The following is a 20,947-nucleotide window of genomic DNA, read 5'->3' on the forward strand; positions in this document are numbered from 1 at the left end:
CCACACACCCACACACACACGCACACAAAATAGGAAACGACAGCGCACGATCGTTCACGGGCCACAACACACCCCCGCCGACGACGGTCTAAATACGCTGCTCGAGCGCTTCGCGGATATCTTCCACGCGCCGCCGCCGCCGCCGCCGACCCGGCATAGCGTCACACGGGCGGCACGCTACGACCGCCGGTGCTGTGCGTATATACAGGGTGATTTTTTACCGATTGTGTTCGCCCAGGATTGAGTGCTTAATCGTGTTTGTTTATACGAATTTAGATTTTTTACATTTTCCATACAGTGTTTTATTCGAAAATACCGTAATTATATTTTCATTACTTATTGAGGGTTTATTTTTTGCCACTTAAAGGAGTTTTGTCTATATTTTTTTCCATTAAGAGCTCTTTCTCACTATTAACTTTTGAGATTAAAACCGAAATCGAAATTCGAATGACAAATATCAAAGTAAAGTCATTATATAAATTATAAACTTTATTATCTACATAATCGCTATAGTAAATATTAACTTTATTAGCAGCATATAGTATGAAAATATTGTCTGAGTGTACCAAATAATATGAATAATATTTATACTTTAGTTTATTAAGATTTATTTTGTATACAATCATAGCGGCATAGCCTCGTATTTTCTGAACCTAAATAATTATCACTGAAAATTATATCCTAACTATAATATTTAATCTCAAGTATAATGATTTTAAAAATTATAACAATGTGTTGTTTTAAAGTAAGTTTTATAGTTGTTTATGTGAATATTTATTAATTATATTTAAAGTTATAATACTTCAAAAGGGTTTACAAAGTTTAACAATTTAGAAACTACCCATTCTATTATTCTGTTAAATGAACCTTTTAAATTAAATTTAAACAACTAAAAAATGTACAGTAAAAAAAAAAGAAAAAAGAGTTTCTCATCTAAACAAAATTTATATGTATAAGGCCTGGGGTGTATACTGTATATGCAAAAATAGGTATAATTTTTTTTAAGAACTTGTGAATATTGTCTATACACCAGACAATTTCTAAAACCATAGTTTGAAATAATTTGAGTGATTAAATGATAAAATTACATTGAGCATGCTTAGTGAATCATCCTGTATACAGGTGTTTGTATGTGTTCGCGCGCCACGCGACTTTTTCGATAAAAACAAAGTAGCAAAGGGTGCCGTTGAACATTGGCCGGATGGCGGTATAGTGGTGCCGCCGGCGCGCGGCGTTTTGCGTGCATACTTCATTATAATATAATAATATGTAATAGAGATACGACAGCGCGCATGTGTATTATTGTAAAAATACGACACAGGCGCACGCGTGCGGAGTGTTGTTGAATTGTGAATATGTTACAAATCGTAATAATATTTTAATAACTTCTTCGTGAATGTTCACTATAGCTGACTATCGTAATTTTATATTATACATTTAAGATATAAGATATTAGTTATAAAACATTGATATTACCTATGTGTAGTGTCTAGTTGAGTAATACATCAATTTTGACGAAATTAACTTACAACTTAATGAACGTAATAAATGTTGAGCTATAATATAGTTTTTAGATATTATTGTAGCAATTTAAAAAAGGGCGGGCAAGTGGGTATTGCTCTGCTGTATAATAGAGATGGAGAGTAGGTCACTATAATGGATATATTAAATTTGAATGCGATGACAGGTATCATTGTATACGAAAAACGACTCTGAACGGAGATGATTTGTCAGTCTAGGATAATTAGTAGGATATATTATATTATTAGCTATAAATAATAGTTGTAATAGATTTTTAATAAAATATAATTTTTATACCCATATTATTAGACGTATAAAAAAAAAAAAACGTAAAAATTTTCGAAAAGTAACCAATAATAAATAATTATAAATGGTTTTATATACATTATATTATGCATTTTAATGAATCGTAAAAATGTATAATTTATTAAAATTTAAATGGCTCTTATGCAGTCAATTTTGGTTTTAGAGCCATGGTTAATAAATAATAGGTCAAAATGGCCTAATAAAAATTCAGTTTATCCGAATTTGGTATCGAAAACACTGGTCTCGTTTAAAAAATGCTAGTTGTATTGCACATGTGTGTACCGAGAGAGTAAAAATTTAAAATTTATCTGTAAACGTGTATTTATATACCACTAGCTTGTAAAAAAAATTCGATTTATTCCAATATAATCTGACTGAGAAATATACCTATATATATATATTTTTTTTTTGAAAATATTAATTTGTATATTTATCAATTTTCGTAAGTGCATTATATATAAATCTAGATTCATAGTTTTGATTTATAAGTATTATGACCACAATAATAGGACGTAGGTTAGGTTAGAGAATGAGTAGAAATTATACAAAGGAAATCAGGAGCATATACAAAGTGGAAAATATACTATTAAGGTTAGAACTATTACAAAATATTACATATTAATATTATGGTACCTATATTTAGTATTCATTTTTCATTGGTTATTACTTATTACATATTTATTATTTTGAGTAAAAGTTTAAAATATTAATACAATTTATTATTTATACTACGTTAAAAAAAATGTTATTAGTTACTAATGATTTTCTTAAAATAATTTAATTAATCTTTTTCTTTATTTTTTTAAATTAAATTTAGGTTAGGTTAGGTATATTTTTTATTGATTAAAAGACGTATGATATAATCTTATTATATGAATTGAATGTTTAATCACTGTAACAGCACGCAAAAACTATAGGTACCTATATTTAATAATATTATCGTAATCGCTTAATGATTATATTAACTATAAAAATATAATTTCATCAATTATTAATTACTTAGAATTTGAATACTTCAATATTTTTGAAATAAACAAATTTATTTATAGTATCATTTAACGATTTAACTGTTACAAGCTATAGCATGTATAGCTAAAAAAATTGAAAATTATTTACTTCGTCATAAAATTTTTATTTAGTCAACAAAATAGAATGTTTCATTCAACCGCACTAATTAATATTAGTATTTTAACCAATTATTTTCTATGAATTATTTATCAATTATATAACATAACCAATATAGGTAATATTATAATCGTAAGATCTACAATTTTAATATATCAATATATGTACACTATTCCACATGTCCACGTGTACCTACTGTACCTATAACCAAATATATTATTGTAACGTATAGTAATGTACTATGTACATATCGTCTTGTGCAATTGAAGAAGATTTTACTATTTTGAAAATACAACTTTACTAGGTACACGTTACACATTATTGGACTTATCCAGGAGCGGACGCAGGAAAAAATTTCAGAGAGAGGGGACGGGGTTTGAAAAAACAAGAATACTTAATAGGAAATTTAATTTTAGTTCGATATTAATAAAACATTAAAACATCGTATTTATCATAAAATGGCAGCATTCAGCATTATCAATTATTCAAAATTCATAAACTTGATTTTTGATTCTATATTCAATTTTATTAACAACTTAGTACTATTTTATAACAATATTAATTTAAAAACTAAAAAATCTAAAAATACAATACGTCTCAATTATTTTGAATAACCTATAGAATATTTAGGTATCTAATTTCAAATTATTATTTTAATTTTATATTCATAATAAATATATACTTGTAACTGATTCTTTTGAACTTAAGTTAATTTTACTTTTAAATTATACTATTATAATATAATACATTTGTAATGTTTACGTATTATATATTTTTTCGATTGCATAATCGTTCTCTACAAGATTTGACGAGGTTCATTAAATCATGTATTTTGGCATTTTATGATAGGCACCTGCCGCCTATTATTAGATACTTATTAAATATGATACCAAATATTTCGAATATAGTAATATACGTATTGTATTTACAATTCCATACAAGGGACCAGCAATAACAACCCTTGTATTTTAATAGTGTTTCAAGCCCATTGTACTTATATATTTAACACAGGCGATGGTTAAAACATTAATGCCAAATTGCATAAAAAAATTGATTAATTTAATGGTTCACTAAGTCGTGATTAAGTGACCACCTGATCGCTGTTCATTCATTAAATGTTTAGCACAGTTTAATGCAATTCAGCATAAAAATAATAAAATCTAAAGAAATAAACTTGTATTAGTACTCGAAACATTAAAACGTGAATTATTAAAATAAAAGTGTTCATTCGGTTAAATTATTAGATAAACATTATATTCGAAAAGTTATGTATACCTAATAGCTGTTTGAACTTTTTAAATACGAGAAGAATAATTTATTTTTACTTTATTAATTACATAAACCATCTAATGGCGTGTATGTCTGTATTATTCGACAATAAACTACGTAAGTATATATTTTTATATTGACATTTTAAAATATTAATTCATAATAGTAAATAAGTATTATATAAATGTTTTATTAACTCATAAAAAACTAAGTCATATCTTTGTTTATTGAGTCAAATATGTGTGAGGAGTGCATTAAAGCATATTTAAATTAAGGTTAATAAAATAATCATAAAAATTATCTATTTATAATATATAAGCAATAGTAGTAGGTCACGTCATTTAGTGACCCGGAGGACAACACTTCAAAGATTAATAAATTTGTAGGTCACACATTGGTCGAATGTGATATTGCATATTTAAAAAAAATGAATGATCAAAGTAAATATGATAGTTAAATTATTTATTCTAACATATTAATGCAACATAACTCTAATTATTATTCTATTCATATAAGTAATCAAATTTTGACAATAGTTATTATTGTAATATTGCTATAAATTATACGTAGGTTGTTATTATAATAAAATAGCGGAAATCAATTTAAAAACTTTTATTTAAATCGATAATTTTAAACATTCATCGTGTACAATAATAAAACAAAATGTACAAGTAAAAGTATGTACATTTATTATAATAAATCCATGTATATATATATAGTTGACTAATTATCATTTGCACTAAAACATTAAACATTACTCTATAGTACAATTATTTTTTCCAACGAATTGATAAATCAAGTGGTTGGTCAATAACGTTGGACATGGAATACGCAGAACAAGTAGGAGTTATGAAAACCGACGAAGAACAACATGGATTCGTATCTTGTGCTGAAAATTAGTCATAAAATGCATGTTAATTGATACGTATAAATTAAATACATATTTTAATAATCATAATATTTATTGTGTTTACTGACTACTGGTATTGATTCTTTTAATTATTAGTATTTATTATCAATATACAAATATTAAATATGTACATAATGATTCAAATTATCAGTACGATAGGTACCCAATATATATTTATATATTAATAATACGTAACCGACATAATATAGTATTTAAAAAAAAATCAAATGATTAATTTCACCATCGTAAATATTTTACTTATTATTAATTCATAAAAGTTAAGGTGATGCAACATTTAATAGTATTACCGTATAAGGTATTAAGTTTTCCTTTCAATAATAATAATCTTTTTAAAACACAACAAACTATTCACAAAAATATTGAATTTTACTTAAATTATATTATCTATATTAATGTACATGAAAAAAACTGCGTATGAGTGTATGACGAAGTATAATAATAATAAATAAAAAAACCAAGCAAATAACTATGTTGTATAATAGTTTTAGATTTTTTAAAAGCAACACTCGTCATTCCATAGGTCATTGTAATAGATATTCAATGACTGTAACTCTTTATTGAAAAATGATACAGAAAAAGTAAATATACCTAATTCATGAATCCTTATACATTCTTATACTAGTACAAATGTTTAATTTGACCACCACTCGTAACACGAACAATATCGAGGCGATATATTCGAACTCTTTTCAAATGCGCTCCAATGTGTCGCATTAAACAACTGGAGCGCATTGATGAATAAATATTATGATAGCTGTACTTTATTGATTGTAGTGTAATATACGTACTCAATATCACCTTTACTTGATGATTATGACTTTTAGCATGTTTTCTCAAAGAGCTGGGGTCCGTATATCTTTTCAGACAGCTTTCCACTCGACAAGCGTATGGTTTTTCGATGAAGTGCGTTCGGGTGTGCTTGAAGCGATCGCTCGTATTGGAATATGCCTTGTTGCATCCATTTACTGAACAAACGTACGGTTTCTCACCTGTAGGTATATACATATTTCAAACTAAAAATCTTGCATTTTATACTTGTTACAAATCCAATTTAAATATTTGTAAATACAATACACATATTAATTATGATTATAAACAATACACAACGAAAACACATTACACATACCAAACTATATATTTTGTTTGATTTTTTTTTTTAATCTTCAACAGTAAAATATTATTTATTTTGACAATTAAAATGTCTTGACGATTAATGATTACAATTTTAAATAATCATTTAATAATAATAATAATAAATTACAAATAGATTAGAATATAGATAAAAAAATATAAACTGATTGTGATTAATGATTATGAATAACCATTAATAATTCAGCCAATTCAAAAGATCTTTCTTTTTAAAATAAGTATATCTATTTATAACTGGTTATAGGAAGTGAATTGCTAATTAGCACGATAATGATAACATCCAAGTGTGAAACTAATAATTGAGATAAAATGTTAGAAACAGATGGTGACGGATTGTTATTTGTTACAACCGCGCGTCTTTGGTTACTTTTATGTTCTGTTTATTATGGATTTTTTCTTGAATGGACTTAACCTAACCTTGTATTGCTGGAAAGAGAATGCCTTAGCTGTGGTGCGTCATCTATAAATTTACAATACTGTGAAACATGAATTTTTACAGTTTTATTTACTACTAGAGGTTCTTAAACTCGATTCCGGTGCGTAAAAGCCATTTAACCTAACCGTCTTCGGCGCCTTTGAGGTAGTTGTGAAAATCGTTTCATCGGAAATGTGGTAGGGAACTAGGGAATGGTGATCGGGTATCTAGAAATTGGTCACTAAATACGTGTTTAAGTCGATTACCGTAGAAAAAATTATAAATTATTAAAACTCCAGAGAAAGTGATTGGAAGACTGCAAAATCCCTCCACATCTACCATCTCAATAATTTGTTCTAAGATCTGTTTTCTCATAAAGATGTATGTTAACTGTATTAATATGTATTTTACCCAATTATATATAACGAACAAACAAATTAGCTTCCCCTACTTAACCTTCCCTAGTTAGGTATCTATTGGCTATTAATTTCGTAAATGTAATTCTTTATACCAACTGATGAAACCATAAAACAATAACTTAAATATAAAAAATATTAGTTTCATTTTTCACAAAATTACCCGATTTTACACCAAACCTCATGGGTATTTTAGAGAGAGGCAACGCCGATCATCCTTCACTGGATCTGTATTTTGTGTGACATTATACCATAATATGATATTATATCATAATTGAAAAGTATAATTTTTTTGTTTGACAATATCATATCGTGGAAATTGAAATCAATCAAATCTTATAATGTATAAAAGTTTATGTTTCTTTGCTCAAATATTCTGAAAAATCTTTTATTCTGGCTAACTTTGGAAAAGTTCACGCTTTCTTCTCCCCAGAAAAAAATATTTAATACAGCCATACGCTCCTGCTAAGCCCATGCACACGGCTGTAATAAATGTCATTATACAACTAATTAAACATATTATTTATAACAACATACGTATTTGAACCATTAAATTAATATAAAAATAACGTTAGCTTCATTTAAATGCTCTTTATTATTTCGTACGTTTAATATAAGGACTCGTTTAAAACAGTACACTTACCATTCATAACCAAAAATTTTAAACCGTTCATACCACACATTTTTTTCTATTGTTAAAAAAGTTCATAATTTAAAACCACTCATATATAATTGACAGTTAAAAATTAAATATTTATAACAATTTTTAAAAATAATTAAATATAATAAGTATATGAGATTTTATAATTTTTATATTAATTAAAAACAATTCAATACATAATACGATAATAATATAAAATAACTACTTATGTGTAGTACATAATATACTTAGATTGGAATAAATTTACATTCTAGTGTTTTCAAATATTCTAATAAATTAAAATTTTTAATAATCTAATTTCATTGGTAATGATTTTGTGATAGTAAGTAGTATTTCTATAAAACCAGGGTTTTAAAAATTTCTAGTATTTAACTCTTCTAATCCAACCCAACATGACCGTACAGAAACTATGTAATATTTAAAATTTTGTATGTGAAATACATTAGTTGATATTAACTATATATTAAATAGTACCTATATATTTATCAAAATTACTATAATTAATTAATTACTACACACTAATTTAACGTTAATTTAAACATGTAATTATGATTATACTTAGGTATTTTAATTAATTTGATTATCCAATAGGTAATATATTTATTAATTAGGTATATTATAATTTATTAGGTTTGTATTAATTGTTTTTTTCTAGTATAAAGTATTATAGGTAGGTACAGTGTGATGCGTCACTCTTACTTCTTTGAAAAATATAATATATTATTATCGGTCAATTATTTTTTTCATTAGAACGAAAAGATGAGAATTTAAATATTCAATCATTTATAGATTACATTTTATATTCGTAAATGTCTAATGGTTTTAAATGTGTAGATATGAATTTAACGATCTCACGAGTAAGTATATACCTATATACATATAAAATAAATAAATGGTTAACTTTTTAGATAATATTGAAACTTGAAAGCAGACTGATTTCGGACAGATTGTACAAAAGTATAGGAATATTGATTACATGATGTAAGAAGGTATTCTTAATGCACTAGCAATTAAGAAATTTACTTAATAAGGTTAAGGTATCACGTTGATTAAAATATAAACCATTAACTTGTACGAATAATATAATATGAAAGTAGATACATTGAGTAATGAATGTACCTCATGTATCATCATTACTACATATCGATTTGAGAACTTATTAGGCACCTTATTTATTTTCCATGTATCGCTAAAACGCAACATAGGTACTTTGCTATTATAGCAGTATAGTATATTATTGCCTGTGCGTCTGTGGTCTGTATATTATATAATATATTATATACAGATAAAGAATGTAATTCAACCTGACGTGGATCGAGAGTATTTTTTAGTCTCTAATGATTTTGGTGTACCAAAGCAATGATGATAATTGACAGTTATCCGTGACTGCCAGCATTCACCAATTGGCAACTACAGACATTCACGGTACCTAACATAATATAGATTATAGATATAGTATAATTCTATCTACTAATAGTAGGTAATGATAAATTCAATTGTTTTGCAAATAAGCATTTATAGTTATTAATAGCCTTATGGGTACCTATACTTTTTTTTGTTTAATATCATATGTATTTATAAACAATATTAACTAACCACATTACTGTATTATTTTAGTCATTGTTATTTATAGATAATAATAATAATAATAATAATAATGTATAATAGATAAAAAAAATGTTAGTGGTTACTCACCTGTATGCGAACGAGCATGAATCTTCAAATTTTCAGCCCGCGTAAAGCTTTTACCACATATATAGCATTGATGCGGCTTGTCGTTTGTATGAGTGCGTATGTGGACTAATATCTTGTATCTATAAAAATGCATCTACTTACAATGCCGAAATTATGACATTTTATACTAATGTAATGACTAATGTGCTATAGAAAAAAATCTACTTGGCGTTAAAAGCTCGGTCTCCTCTCGTACAACTTTTCCATTTGCAGTAGAATAACCCTTGAGATTCTGGAGCTATGTGGTCTATTACATGTTTTGGTAGTTCTGTTTTATTCATGTATAAATCACAATTTTCCCACCTAATTATATGTTTAAAATATATTAAAAAACATTTAATCATTATTGTTTTGTAAACGTATAGTATAAACTGCATTTATAATATAGATTAAAATTAAATAATGATGGTTGGCACACCTATATAAAATATAGTGATGTAATGTATGTAAGGTACATATAATTCTAATTCAAAATATAGTGTGAATATTTTTGAGCAGTTTTACACAAATTTTTAACATTTCATATTTTAACATAATTTACAAAAAATACATATCTATAATTTTTTTTGAAAATTTAAAAATACCTAGCAATTTAATAGAGTTACTTATTCATAATATTGAAAAGAACATTTTTTAAATCGTTGAAATTTTGTATAAATAAGAGCAATTCATAATTTCAAAAATACATAAAATAATTCACCAAATTCTATAATTTAACTATTTTCACACTTTTTAATATATACCTATAGTACAAAACAGAGATAACAATTATTATTGAAAGTAATCTCGATAATATATTCATAGGCCGATTGCATTAAATGCAGAAAAAATAATAAACCGCTTTGCTAAGAACAAAAATGTAGAGATTTTATAATACAAACTAAAAAAATAAATTTGTATTAATATTGTTTTATTATTCCCCCTCTTCTCACATAAAATTCTCCCCAAATTGCATTTCAATCTAAATTAAATGATCCATGTTCTAAGGAAATTTTAAAGTGTATTATACGATAGGTATACTCATATTGGCCATATTTAAATTATAATTAGTCTAAAGATATTTTAAAGTACTTAAAATACTCCTCTACAACATAAAAACGTAATCAACTCTCAATGAAATATATTAAATATTATGTAATAGATATATAAAGTAATAAATTATACGATAAATAATATTTTATTTTATTCTTTGAAAGTGAATCTTAACTAAATTTTTATCGAATTTTTCTATATAAAAATGACTTAAAAACATAAAAAAAATGCACTAAAAACGTTAAAAATACAAAATAAAAGTTACATTTTTTAATTCCTTGATGTATGAAATGTACTTTGTGTTTGGAAAGTAATGTTTTCGGACATAAATTGTAATTTTTAAAAGATATCACAAAAAAATAACCCCATATGATATTTTGCAAAATTAAAGAAAAAGATGGGCAAGTGAGGACAATGATTTATTATAAGTATTTTTATGAAATAATAATTAATAATATAAAATGAAATACTCTTCTTGTTGCCGTAGTTATTCAAATATTTTGAAGAAACCTACGTGAATGGAACAATATGTATAGATTACACAAACTAAACATTCTAAGTTTAACCATTCAACGTTATCCTGCAGCAATATTTCTTTCGAAAACACAGAATGTGCACCAGACAACACTTGATAATAAAGAAAAAATATACTTCAATTTAAAAAAACGATTATGAAATATTAATAGGTATTATAGAAAAATCAATTTTTTGTACGTATTATATTATTTATTATTGACACTGTAATACAAATATATTATCACTAAAAAAATGTACTGCTTTTAATTCATACATAGACTGCAGACGTTGACATCTTGTGAATATGTGTGTTAGGAAAGTACGCATAATTTTTATTAGGTATAGGGTAATTTTTTTCAGGGGTATTTATTAGGGAATCCTTTTAAAGCGCGGTTGTTATATATATATATATATACATATATATGACTACCGTGCATTATATATACTGCCTATAACCAATGTCATAAATTGTATAAATTAGATATAGTATGCATATTTTTTAACAAAGGAGTTAACAACGAAATGTCTACATTTAAATAATATGTACCTACCTATATCGTTTTTATATTTACATATATTTTATTTGATAGTGTTTATATAAAACAGTTTTAACTGCAATCAATAGAAATTAAAAATACGCTTGGAATCAAATCAAATATGTTGTTATTTATTAGTTATTAGTAGTACTTAGAAGTTGATGACCTTAAAAACATTAAAAATGACCTAAAAAAACTACAAATATTTGTTTTAAATTAATAAAAATATATATTTTTTTAAATTGTACTCTATTTTAATATAAAATTATATATATATTTATCAAGGCTTACAAATTACTCAAAATATGACATAAAAATGACAAAAAATGAACTAAAAAATTAAATAAAAATTACAAATATAGTAGTCGTAGACGAGCACTAACCGACGTTTTGATTTTTGGCATTTCGAAAATAATCCAAAAAAATATTAAAATTTAGGTACAATAATATTCACTACAACACGACAACTACCGCGACTGTAATCGGTGAGATAAAATCGGATAGGTACTAATCTTAGTCCGTAGTAATTTCAAAGTTATAAGTAAGTTATCGGCATAATGGTCGATAAGAAACAATAAAAATTGAACTAATGTGAAATCAGTAAAAATGACTAAAAATGTGGGGAAATAAATTTATTTGTTCAAATTCACATGCTAATGAAACACATTTGTGACTAGGAGAACATCATCTAAAAAGTTCCAAAAAAAAATATGCAAAATACATCAACTTTCGAGCCTATTACTGTATGCTAGTATAATAGTAGTATATTTTGGTTATGGTTTGTGAAAACTGAATAAGGTTTATTGATTATTGTAATACTTATTGCTATTTGTTATTATTTGCTACTACATAATTATATTATTACACCATATCACATGTATATTCTAACAATATTATATTATTATGTCTAAAATAGTTGATATTATTATGAACTAGTTAAGTTTTGTAATGTTTCTTTCGCACAATTAAAATCCAAAAAATATTACTTGCAAGAGCACGACGAATCTTCATCATTGTTGTCCAGCATGTTATTGATATTATAAATATGTTTCATTGTATGAATTCTTGCGTTACAACAAATGTGCGCATTAACTAATTATGGAAGGTAGGTACCATGCCATACAATGTCGGGTTGTGTTCAAAAATGTCTATTGCAGTCTTTGCTGAGGCCGCGGACAAATTCGGGATGATTGTATGACCGTAACTAAACTAGAACAGAAACGATTATACACCTACACTAACAGACAATAATAATAATAAACCATCTCGTCTTGTTTTTAAATAACGCTGAAACTTATATGTTAATAATAATATTCCATTGCCATATGGACTCAATGTGGCCTCCTAGCTGGGGGTCTTTTGTTAATATTATACTTTATATCTTGACAGGGGGTAAATCTACAATATATACAGATGTCATCATAATTATCTTTCGTAAGGTGTGAAAAATGCGACTCAAAATTAAATACCTACTATAAGCAACTTCATACCAAACAAAAAAAATTTTGTCAAGATATAGTTTTAAATAGTTTTAATTATTAGGTAACAGTTGTCATTATGTACATTTTAATAAATGATGAAAAATGTATACTCATACAGTGCATAAAAACTATTGCGTGCTAACTGCTATAGTATATAATTTTTAAGATTTCAATTAAAATTGGGTCTACATGTCAATGACCTAGCCAACACTCTTAATTAGTACCTAATTAATAATTAGAAAATTCAATTTTTGTAATAAATAAGTAAAAATCAAGTGTTTTGTGAATGAAAACTTATTAAATCAAAGAATTAAGATAAATTAGATTTAGAATTTATATCATATTTTTAAGCTATGTAACTACTACAATGATGTTGATACTTTATGTTTTTAAATATTTTTTTAGAACTATATAATTTAAAAATGTATAAAAATGTGCATGCATAACACATTTTACATTTATGTATGCATTTAATATCATTAAAATGTGCAAAAAAATAAATAACCTATAAATACATTTAAATACATAAATATTTAAATATTATAAAGATAAAATTAATTTAAACTAATTTTTCAAATTAAGTTGTTAATTATAGTAGCATATATAAATTACAATAATTAGATTGTACATTCTGTATTAAATTTAATTAGTTACACTGGACAATACAACCATGTTTTTGTTAAAAATTAATTCATCTTTCTGTATTATTTATAGTTAAATAAATTACTTTAATAGCAATAAAAATATATCATAATATAGGTTGACATATTTAGAATTTTTTTGAAGGGAAAGATATAACTAAAATTATCGATACTCAATTGTCCCAGCATTTTATTATCTTCTAATAAACTGATAAATGAAAAACACACAACCAATGTCTATAACCAATGAAATATAAAGTAAAAAAGTACAGTCAAAGGGAAGATATATCCCTCTAGTCTTCCCCTGTAAATATGTCCCCAAAGATCTGGATCAAAAATTCTTGTGATATTAGAGTTGTTTGAAAAATTGAGGAAACAATGGAATACTTGTATGTATCACATAATGACTTAACATGATCTATATCATAATATTAAATAAATCTATTGTAAATAGCAAGCTTTGAACGTGTTAACGTTTAATTAAATTAGAATATTGCTAAATCAATAAATTTATAAAATTAATAACATGAATGACAAATAATTAAATTATTATTAATTTTTTTAAAAAAAACAAAGTAATTTAACTGATTATAAGAATTTACAATTTTTGCTTATTTATGTAAAAATATTAAAATATTAGTTTGGTACATTTGTAAGCTGTTAAATTTTAGTTTCTAAATAAAATTAGTGTTTTATATTTGGTATTTATCATTATTTAAGATAGAATGAATACTTCTAAGCTCTAAGTTTAAAATAACCATATCTATTTATTTTCATTACTTCGAAAAGGTTATTTTAAAGGAAGAACAACTTACAGCCATCAAATAATTTTGAAGACATTATAGGCTATAGCTATAATAGTGTCACTACAATCCAGCAACTAAGAAAATCTTGTTGAGCTACTCAAAATATTTATAAATTAGTACAAACATTATTAGAAAATATAACTGAATCGAATTATTTAATTGTACAGTAACCTGTAGCTGTAATCAAACATTAGAAATCTTACAACTCGGTATGGTGATATCTTCTCTATCTGGTGCTGGTTTATTGATTTGTATTTTTAAATGCAATGATTTATAATTACTTTAAAACATATAATAATACATTAGTACATTACTATTGAGTACTAAGTATAGTCAAATACCAAATATTAGAACTTAGTAAACTGTCCATATTTTTGAACTATTGTTGTAAAAATCTAAAAGGTAAGAATTAAAAAAAAATATTTTAAGAACAAAATTATTTATTATTATTAATTTTTATTATAATATATTTATAAATTTAAAAAATAATGTAAAATAGTCTTTAGAATAATATAAACTATATTATGACATTATACAATAATTAATTTAAATAATACAGTCTTAATTTGTACGATATTAAATTTTAGAATATAGATTTTAAGTTGAATGAATAATTTAGACGTCTAAATGTAAGACCAAATACAAGAACTAAACACATAGTTGTAGTTATCATAATAGTTGTACTTCTTGTTGTAATCTGAAATGCATAAACAATGAAGAAGAAAATTAAATAAATAATAAATAATAATGATAATTATAATTAATTATATTATTATTATGTTATATTATATTCTAATAAATTGATTACATAAATAATAAGTATGATTTTTATTTTTAATTATGTAAATTTAAAATGTTAGTGTTACATTGGAAATAATACCTATAGAACTGGAGAATAAATTATGTTTTCTAAAAACCGAGGTATCCTCAATAATAAATTTAAAAACTTCTTTTTTTATTTTATAAATTATGTTTAATAACTTATAATTGTAATAAAATAAAAATTCCCAGAGGAGGTAGTGATGAATAATAATGTACTCCTATTTGAGTTAATAGCAATTTATAATATACAAAAATGTATATTATAAGAATAACTTAAAATGAATTACATTTGTTTATAGTTCACAGTTTTAACATATTTATCATAGACATAAACATAATTTGTTATTCAGAATAAAAATCTTTTAACCACTAAGACTTAGAAATTTAATTTTTTTAAATACTTTTATTTTAACTTTTAATGTAAAAGTGTAAAGTATAACAATAATTTTTCAATAATTTCAGATGTTTTAAAATATAAATTTCTAATTATAAATTAATAAATTAACATTTGTATCACCTTAAAAACATTTTTTAATGTATTTTCAATGCTTTTTTCTTCTGCTCTCATATATGGTTTTAGCATTAAAGCAGCATCAATTGCCGATATATGATTATCAATTAACATGTCATTTAAATGACTTTTATCACTAGTGATTGAACAGTGTATATGATTTAAAACTAAAGCAATGTATCCAAGTTGTCCACACATTTTGGACTGAAGTTTAAGAATTTCATCATTTCTATAAAAAAGAATACCATATATTTTAAAACAATAAAAATGTTTGTTTTCAATCAATGATCACTTAACTTACGATAATCGTAATTCACTGTTGTTTAATGTCTTATTGAGTACATTTATCGCAGTCAATAAAGCATAAATGTCTTTATTATCAACATCCAGGTATCTGAGATCATCTGCAGTCAACTGAATAAACGTATGTTCATTAATTCCGTGATTTTCAAACTTGGATTTATACTTTTCACAATTTATTGATTTTAATATCAATTCCAACCCTTGGACCTTGCGTCTAGATTTAAAGGTGAAAGTTTATTAACAAAATAATAGTACAAGTAATAATTAATATTTAAATTTCTTACATTTCAACCTCGTCTTCCATTTCATAAGTAGGTGATATTATTTTTTAATGAAAAACAATTCGATCAAACAGATATATTTCGTGATAAATTGAATATTTCTATTCTTGTTTTAGATAGGTTCAAGTTGTACTTGTCAACTGTGAACTGTCAACCGTGAACCAACATCAAAATAACCGATCATTATTTATTATCTAAAGTCGCGATTTAAAACCATAGAGTAATAACTATATTTAAAATGAACAAAAATTATTGATAAGCGTTAAGCGATAATGATAATTGATAAACCGACTGATAACGGACTAATTATTACCACAGAACAATATTATTGTTATTATATAATATTATTCAAGGTGGATATATCCATAGGTGCAACTAGGGTCAAAAATCTGAGGGGGTTAAAAATATTTACAAGTCTCATATTTAATCTAAAAATATCCTATCCCTCATAATAACTTAGCAATGGCTTATATAGGAGATTTTTAAAGAGGAATGTAGCAAAAGCCCAAAATATTAAATTGTTTGTAAATAAGATAGGTAGGCATGTTTTGACAATCCGGTTTTAAGTAACCTGATTATTATATCAGTAAAAATAAGCTATGTGTACTTACTCATAATAAATGTATAATAAAATGAGAATGTCATAACACTCATAACTCTTAATACTTCTTTTTTACATGCTACTGTCTAATCAATAAAAATAGACAGCTTAAAAAAATAATACACCTATTTATTAATAAAAAGTATTGTTTATTATGAATAATAATGTTTTTAAACAAAATTTTGTTAAATAAAAAAAGTATGCAGTAAAAAAGTAAAAAAAAAATTATTTTATTGTATACCTATTATAATAAATTACATAAGTACCTAACTCATAACACATAACATATTGATAGTATTATTATTTTAGATTAAAGTAATACGCCTATCTTTTTTTGAAAATTTATCAACAATAACCTGAGTGTCAATTATTTTAGCAATGTCTCTTTCTATACATAAAATAAATAAATAACTAAATCTTTCTTGTCCCATACTACTTCTTAACCAATTTTTTATACGCCTCATTGAGGAAAATGAGCGTTTGTTTGTAGCTGAACTTACAGGTATTGTTACTGCAATTTGTAACAGCTTATACAAATTCGGATAGATATGGTTTTCAACAACTTTTTTTAAATTATTAAAATCAAAATCATTTTTATAGACTTTTAAACAATTATGTGCAACTACCATTTCGGACCTTAAACTGTCGATTTCCTATTGGAAATTATAACTGATAAGCTGCAATAGAGTTGTTATATAATATAAACATCAATAAATATTAAATTACTTTGTTAGTTGTAATTAAATGGTTTCAATAATTTTAATAAGCTTAAAGTAAAATCGTTTAAAAACTGGGGGGGGGCTATGGATAAAACTGGAGGAGCTAAGCCCCGCAAGCCCACCCAATTGCGCCTATGGATATATTATGATATTATTCTGACTATTCTCAGAGGTAGTAGTAGAGATAGTATTATGTGATATTACGGTGACGTATGTCGTATCAGATGCATTTGGCAATATTTAATATATTTATATAATTTTTAATTATGTTCTATGATTATGCTTACCAAACCTTTTCAAACCTTTCAAACTATCACTCTTCGACTAATACTAAAAAAAACATAATCAACAATTAACAATAACAGTTTATTTTTAATTTTTATATTAAATCAATACAGCCATGGCTACGCCCCATCCATGGCTACGCCACTGCTAATAGCCTCTGCCCCTGCCCCCTTGGTATGTAACAATACAATTTTACATAACGATCTAAAAATTGCAATAGTTGTTCAACTAGCCAAAATATATTATCCTAATATACCCTAAACTGCAGCACCATCCAACCCTTAAGTCACGTTCTTTTCCTGGCAACAGTGGCAACCCACATACCTCCCACCTCGGGAAGCGTTGGTGCCTAGATGGCGGGACCTAATAAATTAATATTATTGAAATGATGAAATAAATAAATCATTCTGGAGGGTTCGATATTAGGAAAAAAAAGTCCCTGGAAAAAAAGTCTCGAAAAAGAGTCTCAAAAAAAAGTCCCCGGTAAAAAAGTCCCACGGAAAAAAAGGCTCCAAATTAACATTTGATTTAAATTCAGTCTTTTATCATATAGGTATTTATAATCTATATAGATAGGAACATTATAGCCCATAGGTTACATACATGTTATATATTTTGTTGAAGATAATTAACAAACAACTAAATTAAATAGGTACAATATAATAAATAATATTAAAAATTTAATAAATTATGTCTTATAATATTATTTAAAAAATATGAAAATGCATTTATTTAGATATATACCCCTCGTAAAATAATTAAAAATTTAATAAAATCATCTTTTTCTTATATTTTGACCGATTTGCTTTAAAAAATTAAGAATATCTTTAGATTCATCCTCATCAAAACGCTTACATAAAATGTTCAATCGAACAATTTTTTTACCAGCTTTTGTTTTTTCCCAATTAATTTCTCCTACTTCAGCCAATGCCATTCTTGCCTTGTCCGTTCCAACTTCTTGACACATTTTTGTAAGTAATTTCCAAATACTGGGATGTTTAATGCCGATGAGATGGGAAAACCTATTGTTCCAGCCCTCACAAGCATTATTATTTTTGTGTGGATTTGTTGACAGAATTGTTAATTAACGCTCCATGATTCTGGTACAAATAATGGTGGTGTTCTTCTTAAAATTATATTGTTCGTTTTTTTAACTTTCCTAAACGTACCTACAACATAGTTTTCATTAAAATACTGTAGTAGATCTTCTGCTTCAGTTGGACAATTTTGTTTTAAATAATTCATCCCCTCACAAACTTTATCTACAGGGAGAAAAGCTAATCCATCTATCATAGCTCAATATAAATTAAAATTTTCGTCTTCTTTATATCGTTTACTCAAATCCAGGTTTTGTATTTTTCTATAAGTACTTTGGGATAAATGATAAAAGCACCCACGAATTGAAATGTGTTCGCACCAAAAACTGTTTTGGCAGCTTTGTGAACTGCGATCTCAAAATCAATATTGAAATATAATTGATCTGGGTATAGTTCGCGATTGTTACACTTATTCAAAATTATTTTGAATATTTCTTCATAAGTGTTGTCCGTTTTTCGCTCAAATAAGCAAAACACTGGCGCAATAAAAATGTTATTTACTTGGATTCAAATGACGTATAGCTGTAAAAAATGCTCGGGCGCTAAACCAAAGTTCCCATCAATAAACCAGGTATCGGCATTTGCTAACTGTTCTAATGAACTATCTAACGCAAATATTATAATCCGTTCACTTGACTCTGGACCATTATCTTTCAATAAAAATCGCTCATTCTCACAACGTGTCCAATCATCTAAAACCATAATACAAATAATGATGAATTTTAATTTTAAAATTGTATTAATCATTTTATTTTGCATTTTTTGACGTTTTTAATTTTGTTGGTAATTTTTTTTTTTGCATTTTTATGTCATATTTTCCTGATTTTTGATGTAGCTCTAAAACAAATGACCGATACATAAAATTTTTACCATTGTTATTTACGGACATATTCAGTTTCAAATTCAGTTTTTTTTTTTATAAAAATTTAAAGTTCGTATTTTGACATAATTTATAAAATTTAAAAACTATTTTGTAGCTAAAAATTTATAAAATGTTCAACATTAACATTTACTTATAAGCCACTTATAAATTATTATAATAATAGGTAATGCAAATTACCTTCAATAACAAGTTCTTGTATACAATTTGGTTTTTTCGGGTTTAAACTGTTTCTTTGGTTACGAATATTTATTTTTATTGAATCTTCGGATAGTAATTCAATTAATACCTCCTTTGGTACACTTTGTACAGCTTGGGCAAAAATTTGTCCTGGATTGTTACAAGTCTGAAGTGAACATTCCTTTATATTTTGTTTAATTTTCATAGCTCCTATTGCACCTTTATTAGCACTATGACAGTGTTCTACTTCAAATCGTATGATTACATTTCATAGACGATTTTTTTGGAACATTTCCATCGGATTATACTTTGGCGTGTCTTTTTTATAGTATAAGTAACCCGTCTAGTGCAATTTTATCATTCCCCTTGTTTGATTTAAGAAGTTCCACGGTTAAACACTTAAACTACACTCACGTACAACTCGCGTACAAATTATTACGTATGATAGGTATACCTGTATATAGTATTGCGTGTAACTGTCAAACTATAGATTTTGTCAATTAATTGTCATGTACAATCTACAGATAAGATTTGTCAACCCAATTTTTTTATAAATAAAATAACAAATATAATGGAAATATCGTTTTATTTATACTGCAACGGGGGACTTTTTTTCCGAAACTTTTTTTACGGGGAATTTTTATCCGTTTACCGAAGGGTTCCATCGCTGGATGACTTTCCTCATCAGTCATCATGTGCTTCTTTTGTTATTTTATGCTATTTATATGT

The 20,947-nt window shown here is 25.7% G+C and overlaps 2 protein-coding genes and 1 pseudogene across 2 annotated transcripts; all 3 read right to left on the minus strand.

Annotated features, from left to right (window-relative positions):
• Nucleotides 1–4,887: 4,887 nt before the first annotated feature.
• On the minus strand, nt 4,888–14,606 carry LOC113548183 (zinc finger protein GLIS2 homolog). Its single transcript, XM_026948923.1, has 6 exons — nt 14,549–14,606; nt 12,598–12,820; nt 9,693–9,830; nt 9,489–9,607; nt 5,941–6,141; nt 4,888–5,110 (listed from the first exon to the last, which is right to left on the minus strand). Exons 2-6 carry the CDS (start codon nt 12,663–12,665, stop codon nt 4,992–4,994), a joined length of 645 nt encoding a protein of 214 aa, XP_026804724.1. The 5' UTR covers nt 12,666–12,820; nt 14,549–14,606; the 3' UTR covers nt 4,888–4,991.
• A 483-nt stretch (nt 14,607–15,089) lies between these two features.
• Nucleotides 15,090–16,694, minus strand: LOC113549566. Its single transcript, XM_026950930.1, has 4 exons — nt 16,460–16,694; nt 16,174–16,389; nt 15,879–16,101; nt 15,090–15,236 (listed from the first exon to the last, which is right to left on the minus strand). The coding sequence occupies exons 1-4, from the start codon at nt 16,477–16,479 to the stop codon at nt 15,123–15,125; spliced, it is 573 nt and encodes a 190-aa protein (XP_026806731.1). The 5' UTR covers nt 16,480–16,694; the 3' UTR covers nt 15,090–15,122.
• A 1,395-nt stretch (nt 16,695–18,089) lies between these two features.
• LOC113550354 lies at nt 18,090–20,602 on the minus strand (annotated as a pseudogene).
• Between the last annotated feature and the right edge of the window lie 345 nt (nt 20,603–20,947).

This window comes from Rhopalosiphum maidis, chromosome 1 (assembly GCF_003676215.2).
Source record: "Rhopalosiphum maidis isolate BTI-1 chromosome 1, ASM367621v3, whole genome shotgun sequence".
Lineage (NCBI taxonomy): Eukaryota > Metazoa > Arthropoda > Insecta > Hemiptera > Aphididae > Rhopalosiphum > Rhopalosiphum maidis.